Here is a 23,659-nt window from a genome sequence, read left to right on the forward strand (position 1 = left end):
TATATCTGTAATTATTTTCTGATCACTGCTTTAAATTGGTAAGTGGGCATGGCTAAGACCAAAGTGGCTGCTTTGGCTCTTGGTTCTACCCCGCTCAACTTTTCAACATGGCAGAGGTACCCAGGCGAGTCACACTTAACCTTCCCAACTCAGTACTAAGTAGTATACAGCTGTGCTCTTAGACCTTTGGCTGTGTTTTCAAGCCTGCAGGCAGTGACTGGGAGAAGCTTCTTTGTCCTGCAGCCAGTGAGAGACTGCGGGAGTCCGCCATGCTGCTTAGCTCATGGTGGTTGGCAGCTGTCCAGAGATGCATCTCTGTACAATGCATCTCTGTATTGTAATGGCATGAGTGACTAGGAAGCCCAGTGCGGCTCTGTTTCTGTGCATTTAGAACCCCTTTACAGCTTTTTTAGGTCTCTTGTGGATCGTGCTAGACAGTGGGTGCCATTTATATCTGGAGGTTTCTTGTCCTGCCTGGTCCCGCACCACTTTTAAAATAATCATTCTGAGGCTTAATATTAATTACATACTCTTTGGCCTATTAGCAGACTTACTGTTAACTAGTTCTTACAACTTAAATTAACCCATTTCTATCAGTTTATATTTTACCACAATATTCGAGGCTTGTCACCTCATACCTTCCTTCTCAGGCAGCTGCTGGTGTCTCCCTCGACTCCACCTTCTTTCTCCCTGTATTCAGTCTTACTTTCCCTTCTAGCTATATTCTACCCTGCCATAAGCCAAAGCAGCTTTATTCATTAAGCAATTAAAACAACATACATTCACAGTGTACAGAAGGATATCCCACATCGTACCACCTCCCTCAGCAGATAATATTGCTTTCTTCTTCAAAATGATCTCCCATGCTCTTCTGTATAAGATTATTTGAATCCACACTTCTCTTGAGCTCAGTTGCTATTGCTTTTAAGTCATGAAAAGTGTTCCTCTGTGAACATGGGAATTCATTATGATTCTAATGATTGTGTCTCCTGAAATGTCCACACTGAAATTCTTACTTGTGTAGTGATAGTATTAAGAAGTGGAGCCTTTGGTAGGAAGTGAGATCACAAGGACTCTTAGTGCCAATTAAAGTAAGGACCTTGGAATGATCCCTTGTCACACTCTTTGAATATGAACACAGTACAGGGGCGTCCTCTATTTGTAAGATGCCCTTGCCAAACCTTAAATCTACAAGCACCATCATCTAAGATTTTCTTCTTCCTTTCTTTGTGAAAATGGACAGTCATTCTAAGTCCTTAAGTGTTGGACCAGAAAGGTCTCCTTAAGTGTTCACACAGATGATACCACTAAAGTAGAACTTTGAAAGAAAATATAGTTAGAAACTGTCATTTACTGGGCAGACTGGTCAGATTGCTTCAGAAATTCAGTTGTCTCTGTCTCTTTGGTGCCTGCTGAACTTTAGGGGACAGGTTTTGAGAGTTGGTCTCTCTTTCCATTATGGGTTCTGGGAATTGAACTCAGGTTACCAGGCTTGTATGGTAAACACTCTCTACCTGCTGAATCATCTCACTAGGTCCTACTTCTTAAGTATATGATCATATTGTGTGCAAACAGGAGTACTTTGACTTCTTTTTCTTGTCTATTTGTATGTCTTTTATTTTTGTCTTATTGTTATAGGCAAGACTTCATACGACTTCAAATAATATATTTAATCAGATTGGAAAGGGTAGATACCCTTAGATTTACAGTTTTTTTCCCATTTAGGAAAATTATATTGAGATGTTTCTTTTGTTTCTAGTTTCTTCATGGCTTTCATTATTAAGGGATGTTGGACTTTGATAGAGGTATTTTCTATATTTGTTGAGATGGTTGTATGATTTCTGAGTCTATTTATGCTTATTGACTTACATAATGCCAAATCATTCTTCCATTCCCTGGAATGACTCTTAACTTGGTCATTCATGGTAAATGATCATTATAATGTGTTATTGAATTTAATTTTACAAGTATTTTACTGGGATTTTTAAGTGTCCGGGTTTTTCTGGTTTACTGGTCTATAATTTTCTTTTTTGTGATCCTCATACATCATTGTTATCAGGGTAATACTGGTTTCATAAAATGAATTTGGTAGTGTTTTTTCCTTTTCTATTATATGGAATACTTTGAGGACCTTTAATGTTCTTTAAAGGTCTAGTAAGAGCTGGAGAGATGACTTTATGTTTAAAGAGCATTGGCTGTTTTTCTGGAGGACCTGGGTTTGATTCCCAGTAACTACATGGTAGCTAACAACATCTGTAACTCCAGTTCATACCAGTTCACATTTTCTTCTGACCTCTGCAGATACTGCATGTATGTGGTGTACAGACATACACACACACACACATACACACACACGTGTGTGTGTGTATCAATAAATAATGTTAAAAAAAAAGCTTTGGTAGAGAGCCAGAGAGATGATTTGTAGGCAAAAGCACTTCCTATACAAACATGGGGTTTGATCCCTAGAAAGAGAGACTGACTTTTGAATATTGTCTTCTGACTTCTAAACACAATGTTACACGGTTGTCTTAGTCATTGTTTTATGGCTGTGAAGAGACACCATGACCAAGGCAACTCTTATAAAGGGAAGTGTTTAGCTGGGAGTTTGCTTATACTTTCAGAGGTTTAGTCTATTATCATGATGGGGAGCATGACATCGCATAGACTGTGGTTGGAGTAGTATCTGAGACCCTTATATTCTGACCCACAGGCAGAGAGAGAGAGAACCCAGGTCTGGTAAGACCTGTTGAAACCCAGTGACACACTTCCTCTAACACGTCCACATCTCCTAATCCTCCTAATCCTTTCAAAGAGTTCCACTCCCTCGTGATTAAGCGTTCTAATATATGAGCTTATGGGGACCATTCTTGATTAACCATCTCAGCTAGTGTTTGTGTGTGCAACACACTAAGAAACTATTCAGGGTTTTAGAAAGGGTCCAGTAGAATTCAGCAAATGACACCATTTGGGCCTGGATGTTTTTAGTTGATTTTTTTTAAAAAAAAAAAAACTACTGTTGGTTGTAGATCTGTTTAAGTTATTTATATCTTGGTTTAATTTTTGTAGTTCGCATGTATGGTGGTTTGAAAGAAAATAGCCTGCCATTGATTCATTTATTTGAATACTTGGTCCTCAACTGATGGAACTGTTTGGGAAGGATTAGGAGGTATGGCTTTGTTGGAGGAGGTGTATTACTGTGAGTGGGCTTTGAGGTTTCAAAAGTCCACAGTATTCTCAGTTAGCTCTCTCTCTGCCTGGTGGTTGTATGTCAAGATGTAAGGTCTACTGCTCTGGGACCATACACCTCCTTGTCTGCCTGCCATCTACCATGTTAGTAGCCATGATGGTCATGGGCTCACCCTTTGAAATTGTAAGTCTCAAATTAAATGCTTTCTTTTATATGTTGCCTTTGTAACTGTATTTCCATGACAATAAAAAAGTAACTAAGACAAGATGTACTTAGAAATTTATCTGATTTCTTTTAGATTTTCCAGTTTATTGCCATATGAGTTTTCATATTGGTATGCCTTAATGATCTTCTGAATTTTATTGTTATCTGTTGTAATATTGCCCCTTTTTATCTTTAATTTTATTAATTTGGGTATGCTTTCTTTCAGCTGGTTTGGCTAAGGATTTGCTAACCTTATGTTAGAGAACCACTTCTTTGTTTCATTGACTCCCCGTTCTTTGTGTTTCCATTTCAATAGTTTCTATTCTAATCCTTATTTTTGTTTACTGATTTCACATTTGGCTTGTTCTTATTTTTCTATTTCAAAGCTCTGACTTTAGATATTGGTATGTATAGCTATAAGTTCCTTCTCAGAACTGCTTCATTGTTTCCCATAGGATTTTGGTTTTGCTTTAATTCCAGTAAAAATTCTCTCCTGATTTCTTTGATGCATTCATCATCAGTGGTGTGTTGTTCATATTTTCTGTAGTTTCTCTTCTTAGTTTCTTGCTTTATTCCGCTGTGATCAGATGGAATATAAGAATTATTTTAATTTTCATGTAATTGTTAAGACTCGCTTTGCTAAAGTATGGTCTGTTTTTGGAAACAGTCCCAGGCTACTAAGAAGCTGGGTGGGATGTTTTGTGAAGTCTCTTAAAGTTCATTTCTCTGTTGTTTGGTTAACTTTTTTTATTCCAATACCATGTCTATTGGTGCGAGTGATGTGAACCCACTATTAGGTGAACCTTTCACATTGGAAGACAATTATGGTCCATTAATGGCTTTCCTCTGGCAATATCCTTTCTTTTCTGTAATCAAAACTTTAAATCAACCTAGTTCTGAAAATGATCTTTGTGAATTCAGGAGCTAAGTAATAATACTTGGTGTGTTTATTTCTCTCTCCCAGGGTTGAGAGAGTAAAAAGCGCCCTACAATTATGTCAGTTAGCCATCTGTCATCATGAATTGTTCACCTGTACAAACACTTCCAAATATAATTACTAGGTTTATGACCATGGATGCTTCTGACATTTTGAAGTATATGCCTTTAAGTTTGCATAGAGTTGGAGGGAAATTTCTTCCTTAACACTGCGAGTCTCTCGCCCTTTTAGCAGCTTACCTCTTACCCCCTCTTCAAGTTTCCTTTACTAATCTTCCCTTCTCCCCAGGTCTCATTAGCGCATATAAACCTCTCCATTTTGTCGGTCTGGGTTATGTCTTCAGTCTTTGGCCACTCATCTCATTTGCTTCCTTCATGGTGTTGCTAATACTTTTTGTAATAGTCAAAAGGAAGTAAAAACTTACATAAATTGGAAAGTCTTTGGGGGATATAAGATTTTGCTTTGTTGATCTGTTTTGGCTTATTTAACTTCATGAATATTTTTAATAAAAATATTCATACCCCACATTTTCTCCTCAGGTTATATTGCGTTTCATATTTTCTTTTGTTTTTTGTTTTCTCGAAGAGTTAACACTTGATACTTCTATGTCTTTGCAACTCATTGCTCACCCTCTTTCTCTCAACATTCAGTTATCAATTGATGCTCAACAATAGCTTTAGAGAAGGGGATTCAGTAAAAGGGACCTGTAAATCAGAAGTAGAATTGAAAGGTGTGAAGTACTCTAGCACTGGGTCACTGTGGAACTTGTAGAAGTGTAGAATTTCAGGTTTTACCTCGAGACCTGTTGAATCAAGAATGTGCATGTTAGCAAGAGCCCTAAATTTAGAAACTCGATCATATAGTTCTTTTTTGGAGAGAGGAAACTTTCTTGTATGTAAAGTATGGATAATACTTGTTATATTTAATAATCTTATTGCCTACATTTGGCAAACCATGATTTTGCCGGTTTATCTGTTGTGAATTTTCCTGCTATCTTGTAAAGTATGTGAAGTAGGATTGTTTTTCTCTTGCCTTATAGTCTGTATTTGGAACAATGTCTGAGCACATAGTACATATATTTCTTAAGTAAATTACTGGATGATTGAGCAAGCTGTCAGACTTTTGACATTTGTGTTATGTATTTAAATGGCTATTCGGACAGATTAAGCGTCATTTAAAATTACTGTTTTAAACTGACTAAAATAGAACAAGCCTGCCATTACGGAAAGCTTTGTTATCTTGTGCTGCTCCCTTTCTACCCACCTTGAGTCCTTATTTATGCAGAATGGTTCTTATCCAAACTGTTAATAACTCCCTGTGCCATGTACTTCAGACTTCTTAGGGACTTGTACAGTTTCATTTATTTAAAAAAATAAATATTAGAAAAAATAATTTGAATCTATACATGTGCCTATCTGCTCTGAAGTTCAATGCCTCCACTGGACTCGAGGACCAGAGAAATCTCTTCTTAATTTATTTTTTTACTTTTTAGATTATTTTACTTTATTTGTATGAGTGTGTTGTTTGCATGCATGTTTTACCATGTGTGTGTTTGGTGCCTACGGAGGTTAGAAGAGAGGGCATCAGATCCTCTGGAACTGTAGTTACAGATGGTTGTTAGGATGCTATGTGGGTACTGGGAATAGACCTGGGTTATCCAGAGAAACATTAGTTAGAAGCTAACTAAGCTGGTGGTTTGTTGGACCATGGATAATAATTTTGTTTCTTATTTTCTGTAACTGAGGGTCTTATGTCTCCTGCCACCATTCATAGTATAATAGCAGGCTCTTAGATTGAAAGTAGGAAGAACTCAAATCCCAGACCTAACATTCAGTTGAAAATCCTTAAAAACTCCCAATTTTAAGACCCATATAACAATTTGTAAATGCATATTCTGTTATTTTTGCGCTATTAATTCTGTTGCTAATTATTTTTACTTTAGTTTGCCTTATAGTTAATATCTTCTTTACATCTATTTTATTTGTTATTTCTATAGAATTCTAAATTTTTAAAGGCCTGAAGTAATAAAGCTTCCTTTCTTAATTTATATTTGTGTACAAAGAAAGGAATTTTTAAAGTTTCAAAATTTTTTAGTGTGTGTGTGTGTGTGTGTGTGTGTGTGTGTGTTTTACTCCGGCACGTGAGCAGAGCTCAGAAAGACTTTGTTATTTCTCTCCTGCCATCGTCACATGAGTTTCAGAGACTGAGTCCAGGTTGTCAGGCTTGCTCAGTAGTGCTTTCTCTGCTGACTCATCTCTCATTGGCAAAAGAAAAAAAATGAATTGAAAAAATAAGTATTTATATAACATTAACAAATCATTGTATTTTTTATTTTCCTTTTTTGTTTCTTTTTAAAGGAGACACTTCTAAAGGAGGCAAAGTTGCAATTACTCAATCCAAGTTGAAACCAGATATCACTAACACTCTTGGAGAGTCAGACATCAGAACACACACACCTTTGTCCCTTGAGGATTTGTCTCAGTTTGCTGTAAGTTCTCTGAATGCTGTTGATCACCACGCTTATATTGTAAACATGAAAGTGTTGACAGATTAGCATCTTCCTAAAGAGAGTCTGAACATTGCAAATATTCCTGAATTAGCTGACCAGAAGGTGTTGTCAGCACCTTCTCCTTCCTACCCACATAGGGAAAAGTTCAGTATTTTTCCAGGTGGTCATGCAGTAGGCCCGTCATTAACAATTTCTGCTGTTACCCACCAACCTGAAGACTAGGGCAACAGCAGTACCCTCTTCTTTATACTCATACAGTGAGAAACCCAGCAGGGATTTCCTGAGAGCTATTCAATTCAGAAGGCCATGAACGGTTCAGTTCTTTCTGAACTGGTTGACCACAAGACTGGAATACCTGTAGTATCCTCCATTTTGCACTCTCATAGAGAAAAACCTGAAAAGCCTGGTATTTTTTATCAACAGGTTGTACCTGAAGGCCGTCTATCTGAAGAGGCTTCCCAAACTTCATCTCATCTTGGATTAGTTGCCCCAAGTATTGGGAAATCACCTGCAATCCCTACTTCCTGTTCACAAAGAGAGAAGTCTGGTATTTTCTATCAACAAGCCCTAACAGGTGGTCATTTACCTGAAGACATGAAAACTTCAGCTGCTCCAAGGCCTACTGACCAGAAGTTTGATAGTCCAGCTTCACTCCCTACTTCCTACACATTTGAAAGACCTAATGTTTTCTACCAACAAATGGCAAAGAGTCATTTAAGTGAAGAGACTGTGCGAGGTTCAGCTCTTCCTGGACCAACTACCCAGAATGTTGGGATAACTGTACCACCCTTTCCTTCTCTGTCGCATGGAGAAAAGTCTCATATTTTCTATTACCAGGCTTTGCCAGAAAGTTATTTGAGCCATCAGCCTTGGAAAGTTTCTGTTTCTCCTGGGCCTGTTGATCAGAAGACTGGAGCAGCAGTAGGCCCTTCCACAGATAGGTATTTTACTGAAGGGACTTGGAAAGTGTCATCTGCTCCTAGGCCAGCTGCTCAGAAGCCGGAGATGTCAACGGTACACTCTAGTCCCTACTCAAAGGGAATAAAACCTGCTGTTTTCTATCAGTATCCTCTGTTAGAAAGTTATCCAGGCAAAGAGCCTCTGGATGGTTCAGCTGTTTCTGGATCAGCTGAGAAGACTCGGTCTCCAACAGTAACCTCTGCTTCCCAGCCACATAAAGAGATAGCTAAAGCTTTCTACCAGCAGACATTATCAGACAGTCATCTAACTGAAGAAGCACTGCCCATTTCTGTTATTCCTGGCCGAGGTGACCAGAAGACTCCTTTACTATCAGAATTACCTTTTTCCTATTCTCACAGAGCAAAGAACCCGCCTGAAGGAATGAAAGTTTCCACTGAGTCTGGATCTGCTGATGAGAAGACTGACATTCCAACAGTGTCTTCTAGTTCCTACCAGTATCAAAAGAAACCTACTGTTCCTTACTACCAAGAGTTGCCAGACAGTCATGTACCTGCAGGGACTCAGAAAGTTTCATTTGTATCTGGACCAGTTGACCAGAAGTCTGGAATTTCTCACCCATATGTTAAGATTCCCTGTGTTTTCTATCAGCAGGAGTTGCCAGATAGTCATTCAACAGAAAAATCTACAAAAACATTGATCCTGAGGCCAGCTGTACAGAAGACTGATCTGTCAACAGTATCCCCTACTTCTCCATCACTTGCAGAAAAGCCTATTTTGCCCTACCAGCCAACCCCTCCAGGTAGTCAGCTCTCTGGAATATCAACTGTAACCTCTGCCTCCTACTCATATCAAGAGAGGCTCAATATCTCTCATCAGCAAAAGTTTCCGGACAGCAACCTAACTGAAGAGGCCCGGAAAGTCTTGGGTACCATTGGATCAGTAGACCAGAAGACAGGGACCCCAACAATGTCATTGCCCTCTATTTATTCACAAAAAGAGGGGCTTGGTATTTTCTATCAACCAGCCCTGGCAGGTCCTCTTTATCAAGAGACTCTACAAACTTCAGCTACTCTACAAACTACAGCTACTACTAGTACAGTTGACCAAAACATTGCTATGCCAACTGTAACCTGTACTTCCTTCTTACAAAGAGAGAAGCCTCAGATTTTTTATCAGCAGGCTCCGCCAGGTGGTCATTTGCCTGGAGAGTCTCTGCAGGTTTCACCTGCTCCTGCACCACCTGACCAGAACACTGGGGCACCAGCAGTGTCTCCTAGTTCTTACTTCCCCGGAGAGGAGTCCATTATTTTTTACCAACCTGGCTTGTCAGGTAACCCTCTGTCTGCAGAGTGTTTCAGAGTTCCAGGGATTTCTGGCTTAACTGAACAGAAGACTAGCACACCAGCAGGACCATCAGGTTCCTCTCCAGTTAGAGAGAAATCCATTATTTTCTACCAACAGACCTTGCCAGATGGTCATTTTCCTAAAGAAGCTGCAGATGTTTTAACTTCTGGACCAGTTGACCTGAAGACTGGGGAGCCACCAGTAAATTCGACTCCCTATTCTTTTGGAGAAAAGCCCATTATTTTCGGTCAGCAGGCCTTTTCAGGTAGTCAGCTAACTAAAAAAGACGGCAACGTTTTAGTTGTTTCTGGGCCAGCTGACCAGAAGGATGGGCTTATCACCTCTTCTTCATACTCAAATCTAGAGAATACCATTGTTTCTAACCACCAAGAGTTGCCAGATAGGCCTCTAACTGAAAACTCTGGGAAAGTTTCAGTTGTTCCTGGACCAACTGACCAGAAGACTGGGATATCAACAGTGCCTTCTACTTCTCACTCAAAAATAGAGAGGCCTACTGCTTCTTACCAGCAAGAGTTTCCAGATCTTAGTGAAAAAGCTTTGGAAGTTTTAGGTGATATTGAACCTATTGAACAGAAAACTGAAATACAAGTAGTGCCCTCTACTCCCTTATACAGTGAGACGCCCAATGTTTCTTATCAGCAGGAATTGCCAGATCTTACTGAAGAAGCTTTGCAAATTTTAGCTGATTCTGGAGCAGTGCCTTCTGTCCCTAACTCAAAGGATGCAACACCCCTCATCTCTTACCAGCAAGAGTCACCAGATCTTACGGAAACATCTTTGAAAGCAGCAGGACCTGGCTCTACTGATCAGAAGACTCGGGCACGAATAGTTTCCTTCTCAAGTAGAGAGAAGCTCAGTGATTTTCATGAACAGGAATTGCCAAGTACTGGTGAGGATGCGTTAGGTGTCCAAAAGGTTGGGAAAACAACAGAACCTTTAAATTTAAAACAGAGAGAGGCCAGTGTTTTCTCTCCACAGGAGTTGCCAGCCAACCATCTCACAGAAGAGGGCCTGAAAGTGTCAGCTGGTTCTACACTTAAAGCACAGACACCAGGGACTCCAACAGGGCCTTCTAGTTCCTACTTACATAGAGAAAAGTTGAGTGATTTTTATCAAAAAGCCTCACCAGATGATGTTCTAACTGAAAATTCTCTGAAGGCTTCAAGTGATCCTGGACTATCTGACCAGAGTAGGAGACCGACAGTCTCATGTGGCTCCTACTCACACAAGGAGAAACATAAGATTTCAGCTGCAGATCTGCTGGATGACCAGAAGATTGAGTTGCCAACAGTTACTCATAGGTCCTGCCTAAATAGAGAGAAGCCTGCAGCTTCATCTGTGATTGGACCAGATGATCAAAAGACTCCATTACCAACAGCTTTTCATGGTTCTTGTCCTCAAAAGGTAAAACCTGCTATTTTTGTTCAAAAGCAGTTAACAGATAGAGATCAAAGTGAAGATATTCCGAAGATTTCAACTGTCTCAGAACCAACAGTTGTAAGCACAGGTGTACCAGTACCTCTGCCTGGTTCTTATTCACACAGAGAGAAATTGGATTCATCCTGTGGATACCCCCAGGAACTGCCAGACAGACATCTAACTGAAGATGCTCTGAAGGTTTCAAGTTGTCTTGGTCAAGCTGACCAGATTTCTGATTTACCTACATTTTCTCCTGGTACTTATTCACACAGTGAAAAGCATCGACTTGTCTCAAAACATGCCCAAAAGCTGATAGATAATTTGAATTCTCCTGAGTCTTGTTCTCCCATTGAAAACAGTATGCCTTTAAATTCTCAGATTGATGACGGAGTTATCATATGTAAGCCAGAATCTTCAGGTTTTGGTGATGTTGGCTGTGAGGAAATCCGGGATATAGATCATGGTTCTAAAACTCTTAAAGAAATTCAGACTCTTTTAATGGAAGCAGAAAATATAGCACTGAAACGCTGCAATTTCCCTGCTCCCTTGGTTCCTTTCAGAGATGTTAATGATGTTTCATTTATACAGTCAAAGAAGATGGTTTGCTTCAGAGAACCCTCCACAACTGATGTTTGTACCCAGAGGGAGCCATTTATAGAGGAGATCCCTCACACTGAGTGTGTACAGAAGGACATTGGCACACAGACAAATTTCAGGTGCCAGAGGGGTGTTGAAAATTGGGAGTTTATTCGTTCAACTACGTTTAGAAGTCCTCTACAGGAAGCAGAAGGCACAACGAGGGTGGCATTTGATGGAACTTTCAGGCAGGTGGATGCTTCCAGGTCTGTAATGAGGTCTGAACCTGAAGGTTGCAGTACAGGCATTGGGAATAAAATTTTTATCCCTATGATGACATTCGTAAAGAGTGACTCGAGCAGTGAAGTAAGTGATGGCTGCTGCTCATGGGACAGTAATTTACCCGAGTCTTTGGAGTCTGTTTCTGATGTTTTTCTAAACTTCTTTCCATATACTTCACCCAAGACTAGCATAACAGATAGCCGCGAAGAGGAGGGATTGTCAGAGAGAGAGGATGGCTGTGGTAGTGTAGATTCACTGGCTGCACATGTGAAGTACCTTCTGCAGTGTGAATCCTCATTGAATCAAGCCAAACAGATACTTAAAAAGGCAGAGGAAGAGGAGTGTCGGGTCCGAGCCCAAGGTAAGGACTGACTTATACAGGCACATGCAGGCTTGTGAACGTTACAGCTTAGCAGTTTAAAACGAGACATTTGAATTTCTGAATTTATTTTCTTATAGAACTATAGAATGACTATGTTTTCTACCTAAAATCCGGAAAACAAAAGCAAAGATATAAATAAGTTATATGATTAGTAGTGCTAGTCTGAGCTTCTGGTTTTGGGAGACGTCAGATGGACATTGAGGAAGTAGTCTGAGCTTCCTTAATTCTTTCATTGTAATATCCTTGTTTTGGGGACACAGATGCCTCCAATTTGCTCTTCTGTAAGTTATTTTGTGTCCTGCAGCTATGTATGCTTTCTCTTTGTTTTCTGATGAAATGTTTGGAGCTGATCTAAGTTGTATGGGAAAAACACTTATCAAGGTCTTTAGTACTAAAATTTTGGTTAGAAGTCTAAAAGAGGATATTTATTAACTTCATTAATCTCTAATAGTATCTTTGTAATGTACATAACAACCTTTAAGGCATGAAGAAATGTTTTGGATAGTAACTTGTAAGTAGCTCATAAGCACTAACTTCAAGACTGACTCGGAATCTTGATGTTAATTGACTGTGCTGTTCCTTGTACATTTTGATGCTGGCAAGATCTCTCTAGTTTAGTTTATTAATTTAGAGTATTAGGTATCATAAAAGCATTAGTAACTATAGCAGATACTAAAGGAGGTAAAGAGACTCTGATCAGGAGAAAAATTAAGATTAATGATTTAAATTTAAATACCACGTTTAGAGTGGCTTCTTTGGAGGTACGTCTGTGGAGGATGTTTTCCAAAACTTTAGTTCATGTGTGATGGCACACACCTGTAATCCCTGCACACAGTCAGAGTTCAGGGTTACCCTGGATTACATAAAAATACCCTGCATTGGAGAGTGGGTAGCCTTTAGTATGTCACATACAAGATCTCTTGATATGTCACCGACTTAAGACCACATGTTCAGCTTTGTGCTGGGCAGTAAGGGGCAGATGTAGTCATTGAAAAATTAGCAGTTTCACAGTCTTTAAATATCAACTGTGATTTTTTTCTCTCTAGCCTTGAATCTAAAGTTTAATTTAGGACACGACTATGGATACTCCATTTCAGAATTAAATGAAGATGACAGGAGGAAAGTAGAAGAGATAAAGGCGAAGTTGTTTGGTCATGGAAGAGCAACTCGCACGTCTGAGGTATTGAAGAAACCTAGAAATGAGTACTGAAACTGAAAGAGCAGTAGAGATTAGAGCTCTTACTTGGCATCAGTGACTCCAGAGGAGTTGCTGGTGATCTTGGAATAAAGTTTTATGAGAGTCTTAAATTCTCTAAAAATTAAGATTGAAAGACTAGTGTGTGTAAGTTTTGATTAATTCCAAATTATCATAGCAGTAAAACAAGAATTGAGTTGTTTTGCTAATTTGATTGTTTTGTTTCATTTGATTATTCAAGACAGGGTTTGTATGTGTAGTCTGCACTGTCCTGGAACTCACACTATAGACCAAGCTGGCCTAGAACTCAGAGATCCATCTGCCTCTGCCTCTTGAGTACTAGGATTAAAGGCGTGTGTCACCACTGCCCAGCTTGCCAGTGTATTTTTACAACTGAGAGGTTAAATGTCTCTTTCACATCTTGCAATTCAGATGAAAACTCAGTTTCAAAAGTATATATTTTGTTTAAAAAAAAGTTTTATCTAAAATAGCTTTCTTTTTAAGTGTTTATTTTCTTTCGTTAGTGAACTGTTTCTTGAACAGAAGCACTTATCTAAAGAGAAGTTTATTCCTGTGTTTACAGTCCAACTCTAGAAACAGAACATTAACAGATGCCATTTGAGCTGGGCATGTATACTTTAACCCCCAGTATTGGGGAAGCTAAGGCCAGAGATGGCAAGTTCAAGGTTCTTTAGCAAGATTGTTTCTCAAAAACCAAACTAAACCAACACCTTCCCACCCCTGACAAATGCCATTGAAATGTTTTAGATTGATTGCCTTTCCTAGTTTTGTCTTTATTTTTTACCCTTACATCTATTGACTCTCTCTGCTCTTCAGTGTGGGTTTGAATTAAGAGTCAGCATGATATGGGCCTGGAGAAATGCCTCAGTGGTGGGGAGCATTTGTTGTTATCCTTGAAGAGGACCAGGGTTCAGTTCCCAGCACCCACATTGTAGTTCACAACTCTCCGTAACAAGGGGTCTGACACTGTCTTCTGGCCTCAAGTCACCAGGCATACATATGGTATACCTACATACATGCAGGCAAAACACTCATATTCATATAAAGAAAAGAATCTGTATATGTATCCATTCTTTGAGTGGTAAGGTTCAATTTTGTACATATTCCACATTGTTTTCTCCATCATTCCTATCGGACACTTAGTTTGATACCATGTCTTGGCTATTAACTTTTTAAGCCTTTTAAAAGAGGTCCTCTTACATATCTATTAATATGTTGACTTATTGTAATATTTTAGGAAGAGTTGTTTAAAAATAATGTTTGACAGGTACTAAAGTGTTGGAGGAGGGCTGCTTCTTCGTCCCGGCTGCCCAGAATCGAAATAATCACACAGAAACTGTATTAATTAAATCACTGCTTGGCCCATTAGCTCTATTTTCTTATTGGCTAATTCTTGCATCTTAATTTAACCCATTTTTATTCATCTGTATATCACCACGAGGTCATGGCCTACCAGCAAAGTTTTGGCATGTCTGACTCTGCCTTCCTTCTCGCAGCATTCAGTACAGCCCCCCCCCACCTACCTAAGTTCTGCCCTATCAACAGGCCAAGGCATTTTCTTTATTCATTAACCAATAAAAGCATCACATAGACAGAAGGACCCCCCCCCACACCACCACTAAAGCAATAAGAATTTAGAATAAATTGCATATATTCATTTTGTGGGGAGGGTACCACACCAAGGTCAGAGGACAACTTGCAAAAGTCTATTCTTTCTCCCACCATGTGAATTCTGGGGATTGAACTTAGGCTTGACAGTAAGCAGTCATCTTGTCATCCCAAAATCTAAAAAGTTTTAAAGTGGGAGGATCACTTAAAATTTGATTTATTAAAACTTGAAAGATGTTACAGGAAAGGTAGGCCATGGAGTGGTTCATAGAAAGAAGTCACAGGAAAAAGTAGGCTACAGAGCTAGAAACACAGTTTAGGTAAGTATCAATCTAATCCCTTCCAGTTTTAAACTGGAGGAAACTTGGATTTCCTAGTGATGTGTCAGATTAAAAAATGACAACTTGGTATACTTAATTGAATTTTTTTTAAAGTCAAATGTTTTAAATTGTATCACATGCAGCTATAAAAAGTGGTCTGAAGAGAGGGTATGTGGTATGTGTCCTGCTTCCAGCTTCTTCAGTGATCATATCTTGCAAAGCCTTTTTTTTTCTTTTTTTTTTTTTCAGACAGGATCTGGGTGTTCTTGGAATTTACATTATAGACTCACAGAGATCTGCCTGTCTGTATCTGCCTGTCTCTGACTCTCAAGTTCTGAGATTAAAGGCATGCACCTCTGTACCCAGCCAATGCTTGGCAAATTTTTAATGATCCCAGCTATGACATTGACTTTAATACAGTCAGGATACTGAAAACTAAACTAGCTAAGGCTACCCTGTCATAGCTACCTCTTCTGTAACACTTAACAACCACTAGACTAGTCCTATTTATATATTTTGTAATATCAAGAATATCATAAAAATGAAGTCATTTTTGAATTGGCCTTTTCATTCAGAATAACTGAAACATTTGAATTAAGAGTAATTCTTTAGAAACTTAGGGAGGTATTGCTTTTATCAATAACCTTCTTTGTATTGCTTTGAATGCCTCACAGTATGTTTAAATATTCACCTGGGAAGAACACTTTAGGGGGTGGAGAGATGACTCAGCAGTTAAGAGCACTGGCTTTTCTTCCAGAGGACCCGGGTTCAATTTCCCTCATCCACATGACAGCTTACAACTGTCTGTAACTCCAGTTCCAAGTGATCCAACACCCTCACGCAGACATACATGGAGGCAAAACATCAATATACATAAAATAAAAATAATTACTTTAAAAAAAGAGAACATGTTAGTGGTTTTTGGATCTTGGGTTTTATAAACAAAGGTTGCCTAGCATTCATGTTGCTTTGTGTGGGAACATGCATTTGTTTCCGTGGTGTCAGTGTCCAGGAGTTCAATTTGGGTTATTTGGTGGCCATGTTGTTTAAAGATAAGTGATTCACTTACCCATATCCTCAACAGCATTTAGTATTTTTTTTTAGTCATTCTGTTAGGTTTGTCAGGAAACGTAAGATACAGTACACACATACACACACACACACACACACAATTTTTGTTTATGTTCATGTGAGTGTGCGTGCATATGTATGTGTACATGCAGGTGCCCGTGGAAGCTTGGAGGTATTGTATCCCCTGGAGCTGGACTAATAATGGTTGCTGGGAACTGAGCTTGGGTCCTCTGCAAGAGCAGTAAGTGCTCTTAACCACTGAACCATCGCTCCAGCCCCTATAAAGAAACTGTGTTGTGTTTTTGTTTGTTTGTTTGGAGATAGGGTTTCACTAAGAAGTAGCTCTGGCTGTCCTGGAACAGTGAGGCCAGCCTTGAACTTACAGAGAACTTCCTGCCCTTGCCTCCCAAGTATTTACTGTAGTTGTAGTTTACGTTTTCCTAATGTTTTTTGATGTTGAACATTCTTTTCGTTTTCTTATTTCTCTCATCTTTTTATGTCCTGTTTATTGACATATCTATGTGTCCTTTTTTGTTTGTTTGTTTGTTTGCATGTGTGTTATTTTAGGAATCAAACTCATACCATCATCCATGGTAGGGAAACACTTTACCACTGACACAGTCTCATTGCTGAGTTTTGAGTTTTGTTTTTTGCTTTTTGTTTTGTTTTGGTGTATGTATGTGTGTGTTTTCGTTTTTTCTTTCTTTCTTTCTTTCTTTCTTTCTTTCTTTCTTTCTTTCTTTCTTTCTTTCTTTCTTTCTTTCTTTCTTTTTTTTTGACACAGGTTTTTCTGCATTGCCCTGGCTGTCCTGGAACTTGTTCTGTAGACTAGAATGGCCTCGAACCCAGAGATTCCTCTGCCTCCCAAGTGCTGGAATTAAAGGCATTCACTGCTACAACCCAATATATTTAGTATTTTTTAACAATGTATAAATGTGCGTATGCGTGCATGTAGGCATGTGTAAATGAATGCAGGTGCCCTTGGAGGCCAGAGGCATTGAATCCCCAGAGCTGAAATTACAGATAGTTGTGACCAGCCTGGTGTGGGTGTTGGGAACTGAACATGGGACCTCTGGAAGAACAGCTAGTGCTCTTAACCACCGAGCCGTTTCTCCAGCCCCAAGAAGAACAATTTTAAAAGAGTTTCCTAAGTCCTCTTCATTATCATGAGCTATTTTATCCTGTAAAGTTTCATTTTTCTTGCTGATCCTTTGACCTGTCTTGTAGACAAATAAGATGACCTTCATGCTCATTTTAGCTTGGAATGAAACTCATCAGTATATAACTTTGGACTACTTTAATTAAGTAGGAACCTTTTTATATCTTCTAGGGCTTGCAGAGTCCACGGGGAATAGGATGTGTGCCCGAAGCTGTATGCAGTCACATTGTTATTGAGAGTCATGAGAAAGGTTGTTTCAGGACTCTTACTGCTGAGCGACCACGACCAGACAGCCACCATGGTGTTTTCCGACCTGTTGAACCTTCAGATTTGATTAGAGGACAACGGAGCCCGTCATCAAGGAGAGGCAGGCACATCAACCTTTCCAGATCAATAGATCAGAGCAATACCCGTTTCAAAGTTTGGAATTCCTTTCAGTTACAGAGTCATCCCCCATTTCAAAAACTTGCACCTGATGACATCAAAATTAGCAAGGGTGTTGGAATGCCATTCCATGCAAACATGGACCCTCAGCCATTGGGATTAGTAGAGCCTACTTGTGTGCCATCTAAAGAAATGGATTTTCTTTCCTCATCACAAATACTGCCCCCTGAACCCACGGAGGAGTTCACTACCTCCGTCACTTTTTCTTCTCACCAACACTCTAAGTACATTTCTGATTCCTCTGCTGTTAAGGTTGGTGTTACCGAAGGTAGCCAGTATACTGGACCATCTTTAGGAGTGTTTAAGTCTCATATCTCTGAAGAGCAGATTTCTCTTAGAGATCTTAAACAGAAAACCTCTTCCCCTTCATCACTTAAAAGGCATAGTCATTCACCAATGACTGTTTTAGCAGAAGGTAGTAAGCAAAGGCAAAAATTACTTCTTGATTTTCAGCATTCTCATCAAAAACGAAAACTTTTAGAAAGATCAGAGTTTAAAGCCAGTCCTTCTGAACCCAGTGTCAGTCCAAACTATAGCACTTTCAAGGGAGTTCAGTTTTCTGGTAAGGATACCATTATTAACCCAGACGAACTAAATACTACACTTGATGTAAAAGAGAAGAATGTAACTGTAGCTCCTGATCTACCTTCTTGCATTTTCCTTGAACAACGAGAGCTCTTTGAACAAAGCCACACTCCACATACAGATCACCAGATGAGGAAATACTCTTCTCCATTTTGTCCAGACATTGCTTCTTGTATTTTTCTTGAAAAGAGAGAATTCTTTGAGCAAAGCCAAGCCCCACATGTAGATCGTGAAAACAGAGAAGACCATTCTTTCTTTCCTAAGTGCCAGGATTATATAATTTCAGATCTTCCTTCTCCCGACTTTCTTGATGAGCAGGAATGCAAATCCCCAGATGTAGATGACCACATGAGAAAACAGCAGTTCCCTCTTTCTGAAGGTCAGGATTGGGTAGGAGAAAAGACTCAGCATATACCTCAGTCACAGTTTTCTAATACGATAAATGTTGAAGCCAAGTTGAGTAATTTGATCTCCCAGTCAGCCCCTGACCACTGTACATCTGCATCTATTCCACCTCCAAATAGGAAAGCACTTTCATGTCTTCGTATAACTCTTTGTCCCAAGACTTCTTCCAAGTTGGATAGTGGAACCTTAGATGAAAGGTTTCATTCATTGGATCCTGCTTCTAAAACAAGAATTAATAGTGAGTTTGACTTTGATCTTCGAACTGTATCTTCAAGGTCATTGGAACCAACCTCCAAATTACTGACCTGTAAACCTATAGCACAGGATAAAGAATCTTTAGGTTTTCTAGGACATAACTCTCCACTGGACTTGCAAGTTGCACAGTCTTCTCTTCCAGATAGTGAGACTATTTCTCAGGACTTGAAAACCAAACCTTCTCAGAATAGCCAGATAGTAACGTCAAGGCAAACACAAGTGAATTCAGATTTGGAAGGATATTCCAAACCAGAGGGAACTCCAGTATCTGCAGATGGGTGAGTTGCTGTGATAAGAGGCAAAATGATGGAATGTATAACAAAGGATTTAAAATAAGTAAATTGAAAGACTGTGGGGTGGGAGTGAGGGCAGAGAGCAGTGTGATTTCTTTACAGAAGATTGAATCTAACTGGTCTGATAGAAGTCTTTTTTAAGAGGTATGTAAGTAAGTGAACATGTGAAGTAACATGGGAAGAGCGTTTTGCAAGATTTGACATCAGATAGAAGAAATCTAAAACTTTGAAAAGAAACTTTGGTTATCCATTGGTACAAATGACTTATTTTTATGTTGGAGATGTACTGATGATTTCCTGGGAGGTTGAAACATAAGTGGGGAAAGATTTATTTTGGTCATGGTTTTAGAGGGTACAGCTGATGTTTGCTTGCTTCATCGTCATAGATAGCATAAGGGGATGAGGTGGAGGAGCCGCCAAGAAAATGCCCCCAGTGATGTAATTTCTCCAACTGTTCTCCACGTTGGACAGTTCTGCCATCTCACAGTAATCTGTTCATATTTTGAGTCCATCAGTAGTTTGAACTATTCCTAGATCAGAGTTGTCATGATCTAATTAGTTCTGCAAATACCCTCAAACATATCCAGTCATTTCTCAATCCAGTTAAGTTCAGTCATGACTAAACATATTTCTGCTTGCATGCTCTCTTTGCTTGTATTTCTCTTCTCCCTATCTAGCTATGAGTTCTCTATTATATTTAGTACTTACAAGAGATTTTTAAAAAATGCCTCACGACTTTATAGTATTTAGTCACCTAGCATATAAGCACTTTAGCCAACCCAACAGTAAAAAAATCATCATGTTTCTGGATGTGAAGTTTCTCTTACTTTGTGTTATAGGAATGGAAACTCAATTCATGGGCAGGTTAATTAGGTTTGTCTTACTTGGCTTAATATTAGTAATTCATCACAGCTTTAGTTTTCCCTTCACAAGTCTTTATGGCTAACGATTTTGTGTTAATGGTTGAGAAGGTAGCATACTACAGTGGAAAGCCCAAGGAGGAAAGGGAAATGTTTATTCAAAATCTACTGGCATAAGTGACAGTGATATACAGTCTTACTTAGTTTTCATGACAACTTGATTCTGTGATTGACTGGGAAGCCAAGGCATTGTCCCTTGTGCACAGTGGTGCTGGTGGGAGAAGATGGCGCAGTAGCAGCTTATTGAAGCAAAGCAGGGACTCACTTCCCTGCACAGCTGGGTCGCATACATTCTTGAACACTTCTTTAACATTTCTTGTAGATGAACTTTCTTTCATCTACATTTTTTTCAATTTAATTTTAATTCACACTTCTGAGAAGATGTAGAAGGAAAAGACTGAGAAGCTCAAAGCCCTTTACAAAGCTGAAGTGATTAAGAACTGGATTTGGTGGATGGATCTAGAAAAAACTATATAATGTGAGATAATCTAGACCCAGAAATACAAATATGTATTCACTCATAAGTAGCTTTCAGACATAAAGCAAAGAAAAACCAACCTACGTTCCACAACCCCAGAGAACCCAGACAACAAAGAGGCCCCGGGGGAGACATGCATGGATCCAGTATCTGGCAGTAACAAGATGGATTCATACTTAAAATTCAGTTGTCATCACACCAAGAGAATTTGAAAGGAAGTTTATCATTCACACAAAAATATCTCAGGGAGGTCTGGCCCTAATAGGTCTGGACTAGCTTGAACAAAGCATACAAGGTGAGTTGGGCTAATGGTAGCTGGAGCAGAAGACATGCATGAAGGGCTTAAGCTTCCTGCTGGTACCAAAGGAAGCATAGACTTTATTGCCAACTTCTCCAGCTAAGGAATCAAAGTGGGGAAGGAAGGAAAAATCTTAAAAAGAAGTTGGTGATTGAACACCAGAAATGGAGGGAAACCGTTATTGTGGTTTGTAGAGATTAGTATCTACATCCTTAATTTATTATACCTATATTGATATAGTTGCCTGATATTTAAAGATTTTTCAGCTGTGATCATGAGAAGTATTCAGTTGTAATCTTCCAGGCTTGAACTGACTTCCTGAAAGTATTGGTAATCTGTGAAGATTTGGAGATAGGTTTGTACAGTTAGTAGAATTCATCAATGAAATTGTCATAGATGGGAGTTTTTATTACTGGTTCAACTTATTTAATGCATATGATCGTACACAGATTTTTTTCTGGTGTCAGTTTTGAAAAAGTACTTTTTAAAAATTTTGTCTTATTTTAAGTTGTCATGGTGATAAACCATTGTGGCATTAGGTTTTTTATTTCTGATATTGGTAATCTGGTCATTCTTGTTAAGCTTTTAAAATATGGGCTTTGGTAAGCCTCTGTATTGTGTGTTTTCACTTTTGTTAATTTCTACTTTTATCTTTTATTTTGCATGTTAATTTGTTTTTCTACCTTCTTGAAAGTAAATGTTTATATTTAATGCATTCATCCTTTTTAGTTAATTTTCAACTTTTTTTTAAATATGTTTATAGAGAGTTTTTATGTAGTTTTCAGGTTTTTTTCCTTGTCCCATTGACTAGTGCTATGTGTTTCTTAACTGCATTGTGGCCACGGTGATTACTTTTAATGATTTCACTATATTTAGGCATTCAGAATTGCTTAGTGATATTTTTATTTTGACCAATGTGTGGTTGAAAGATGTGTGTTCTGCTGTTGCTGTGTGGGATGGAGAACAATCTGGTCAGGTGTGTTGTTGAATCTTTCCTTTTGCTGTGATTGGCTGCTTTTTAATCAGCATAAGAGAGGAGCATTTTACATGGTAACATGTAGTCACACTTTCAGATATGATTTTCTTATCTTTCTCCTTTCTTTTGATTTTATTTTTTGGAGTAAGTTCTCCTACATTGTCATTTAGGAAGGAGTTATTGACCTGCCTCCTCACTTAATATGACACATTCCTGTTTCCTAAAAGCTCTCCTATGTAGCAACAGTGAAAACACCCGGGTCAGGAAATTGATATTGCTTCATTACAGGTGTCTATTTCTCCTAGTGTGTTTTATAGCAAAGCAAACAATTCAGAATTGCATATTGTATTAGTTATTATACATGCTTAATATTTTTCCTTTGAAGTTGTTTCTTCAGTGGTTTATTTTGTTTTTGAGTATTTTGAGACAGGGCCTCTCTAAATAATAGCCAAGGCTGACCTGAAACTGACTCTGTAGACCAGGCTGGCCTGGGACACACAGAGATCTGTCTGCCTCTGCCTCCCAAGTGTTGGGATTAAAGGCCTGATCTACCACATCCAGCTTCACTACTTTCTTGATGTTCTAGAGTTTACTATGTAGACCGGGCTGGTCTTTAGCCCATAGAGATCTTTCTGCCTCCAGAGAGCTGGAATTAGAGGTGTGCACCACTACTCCTGGCTCATTTTTGTTCTTGATATAGAATCTTTGTAGTTCAGGCCAGTTCAAACTTGTAATCATAGTGCCTCACATATTGGGATGACCAGTGTGTGCCATGAGCTCTGGCCATTGCTGCTGTTTTGCTTTTTCATTTTTATTCAAAATATACACAGACTATCAGATAAGCACAAAATAAGTCAAGAAAACTGAATGTGGTGTCCCAGGCCTATAATTCTAGCATCCAAGAGTCCAAGTAGGATTGTCATGAATTCAAGCCAATTTGGTTTGTGTACTGAGTTACAGAGTAAAACTCTTTCAAAGAAACCAAAATAAATAATAAGTAGATTAAAAAAAAAGTTCTGAACTGTGCAAAGTATCCACTACTCAGTTTTCCTGCTGGTAGTATCTTACATAAGTGAAGAGTATTATCAAAACCAGTAAATTGACATAACCAAAATACATTGATCAGACTACAAACCGTAGCCAGATCTTGCCTTTTAAGAAAAGTACTCAGTGTTTTGTTTTGTTTAAGGTATATGTGTTTAAATCTATGAAATTTGCTGACATGTGCAGATTTCTGTAACTACCATCTACATGCTACAGAAGTGAAAATGTGATTCCCGTGCTGCCGGTCTGCGTTCTTTCTCTCCCCTCCCAGTGACCCGTTTCCTGTGACTGCTGTTCAGATTAGCTCTTCTCTCCTTCCTCCCTTCTTCTTTTCCTGTTCTTACATGCAGTCTCAAATAGGCTTACGACCTCAGGTGACTTTTGTTTAAATATTTTTATTTATTGTGTGTGAATGTTTTGTCTGCGTGTACATCTGTTTGCCACATGTATGCCTGGTGCCTATGAAGGTCAGAGGAGGGCTTCGGATCCCCGGAACAGGAGTTACAGGTGGTTTGGAGCTACCATGTGGGTGCTGGGAATTGAACCTTGGTATTTTGCAAAAATAGCTAGGCTCTTAACCATTAAACTGTTTTTCTTCCAGCCCCGACTTCAGGTGATTTTTAGTGTTCCTATTCATGTGCAAACAGAGCTTCCCCTCCTTTCGTAGTGATGGGAGTCAAACTCAGGGCCGTGTGCTAGGCAAGTGCTCCACCACTGAGCTGCACTCCGAGTCCTTACTTGATTGTTAATGACAGCTAAAATAATTCTGCAGTCTCTGCTTTCAACCTCTCTAGGCAGCATGGCT

General features: G+C 39.0%; 1 protein-coding gene across 1 annotated transcript in view; it reads left to right on the forward strand.

Moving 5' to 3' along the window:
* The window catches only part of Alms1 (ALMS1 centrosome and basal body associated protein), a 117,207-nt gene that overhangs the window by 37,161 nt on the left and 56,387 nt on the right, over positions 1-23,659 (forward strand). Inside the window, exons 8-11 of the mRNA XM_050164969.1 lie at positions 6,686-6,816; positions 7,261-11,761; positions 12,829-12,962; positions 17,328-19,123. Coding sequence (XP_050020926.1) covers positions 6,686-6,816; positions 7,261-11,761; positions 12,829-12,962; positions 17,328-19,123 — 6,562 coding nt within the window. The remainder of the gene's footprint in view (positions 1-6,685; positions 6,817-7,260; positions 11,762-12,828; positions 12,963-17,327; positions 19,124-23,659) is intronic.

Source organism: Alexandromys fortis, unplaced genomic scaffold (assembly GCF_014885135.2).
Source record: "Alexandromys fortis isolate MF-2015 unplaced genomic scaffold, M_Fortis_MF-2015_v1.1 scaffold_138, whole genome shotgun sequence".
NCBI lineage: Eukaryota > Metazoa > Chordata > Mammalia > Rodentia > Cricetidae > Alexandromys > Alexandromys fortis.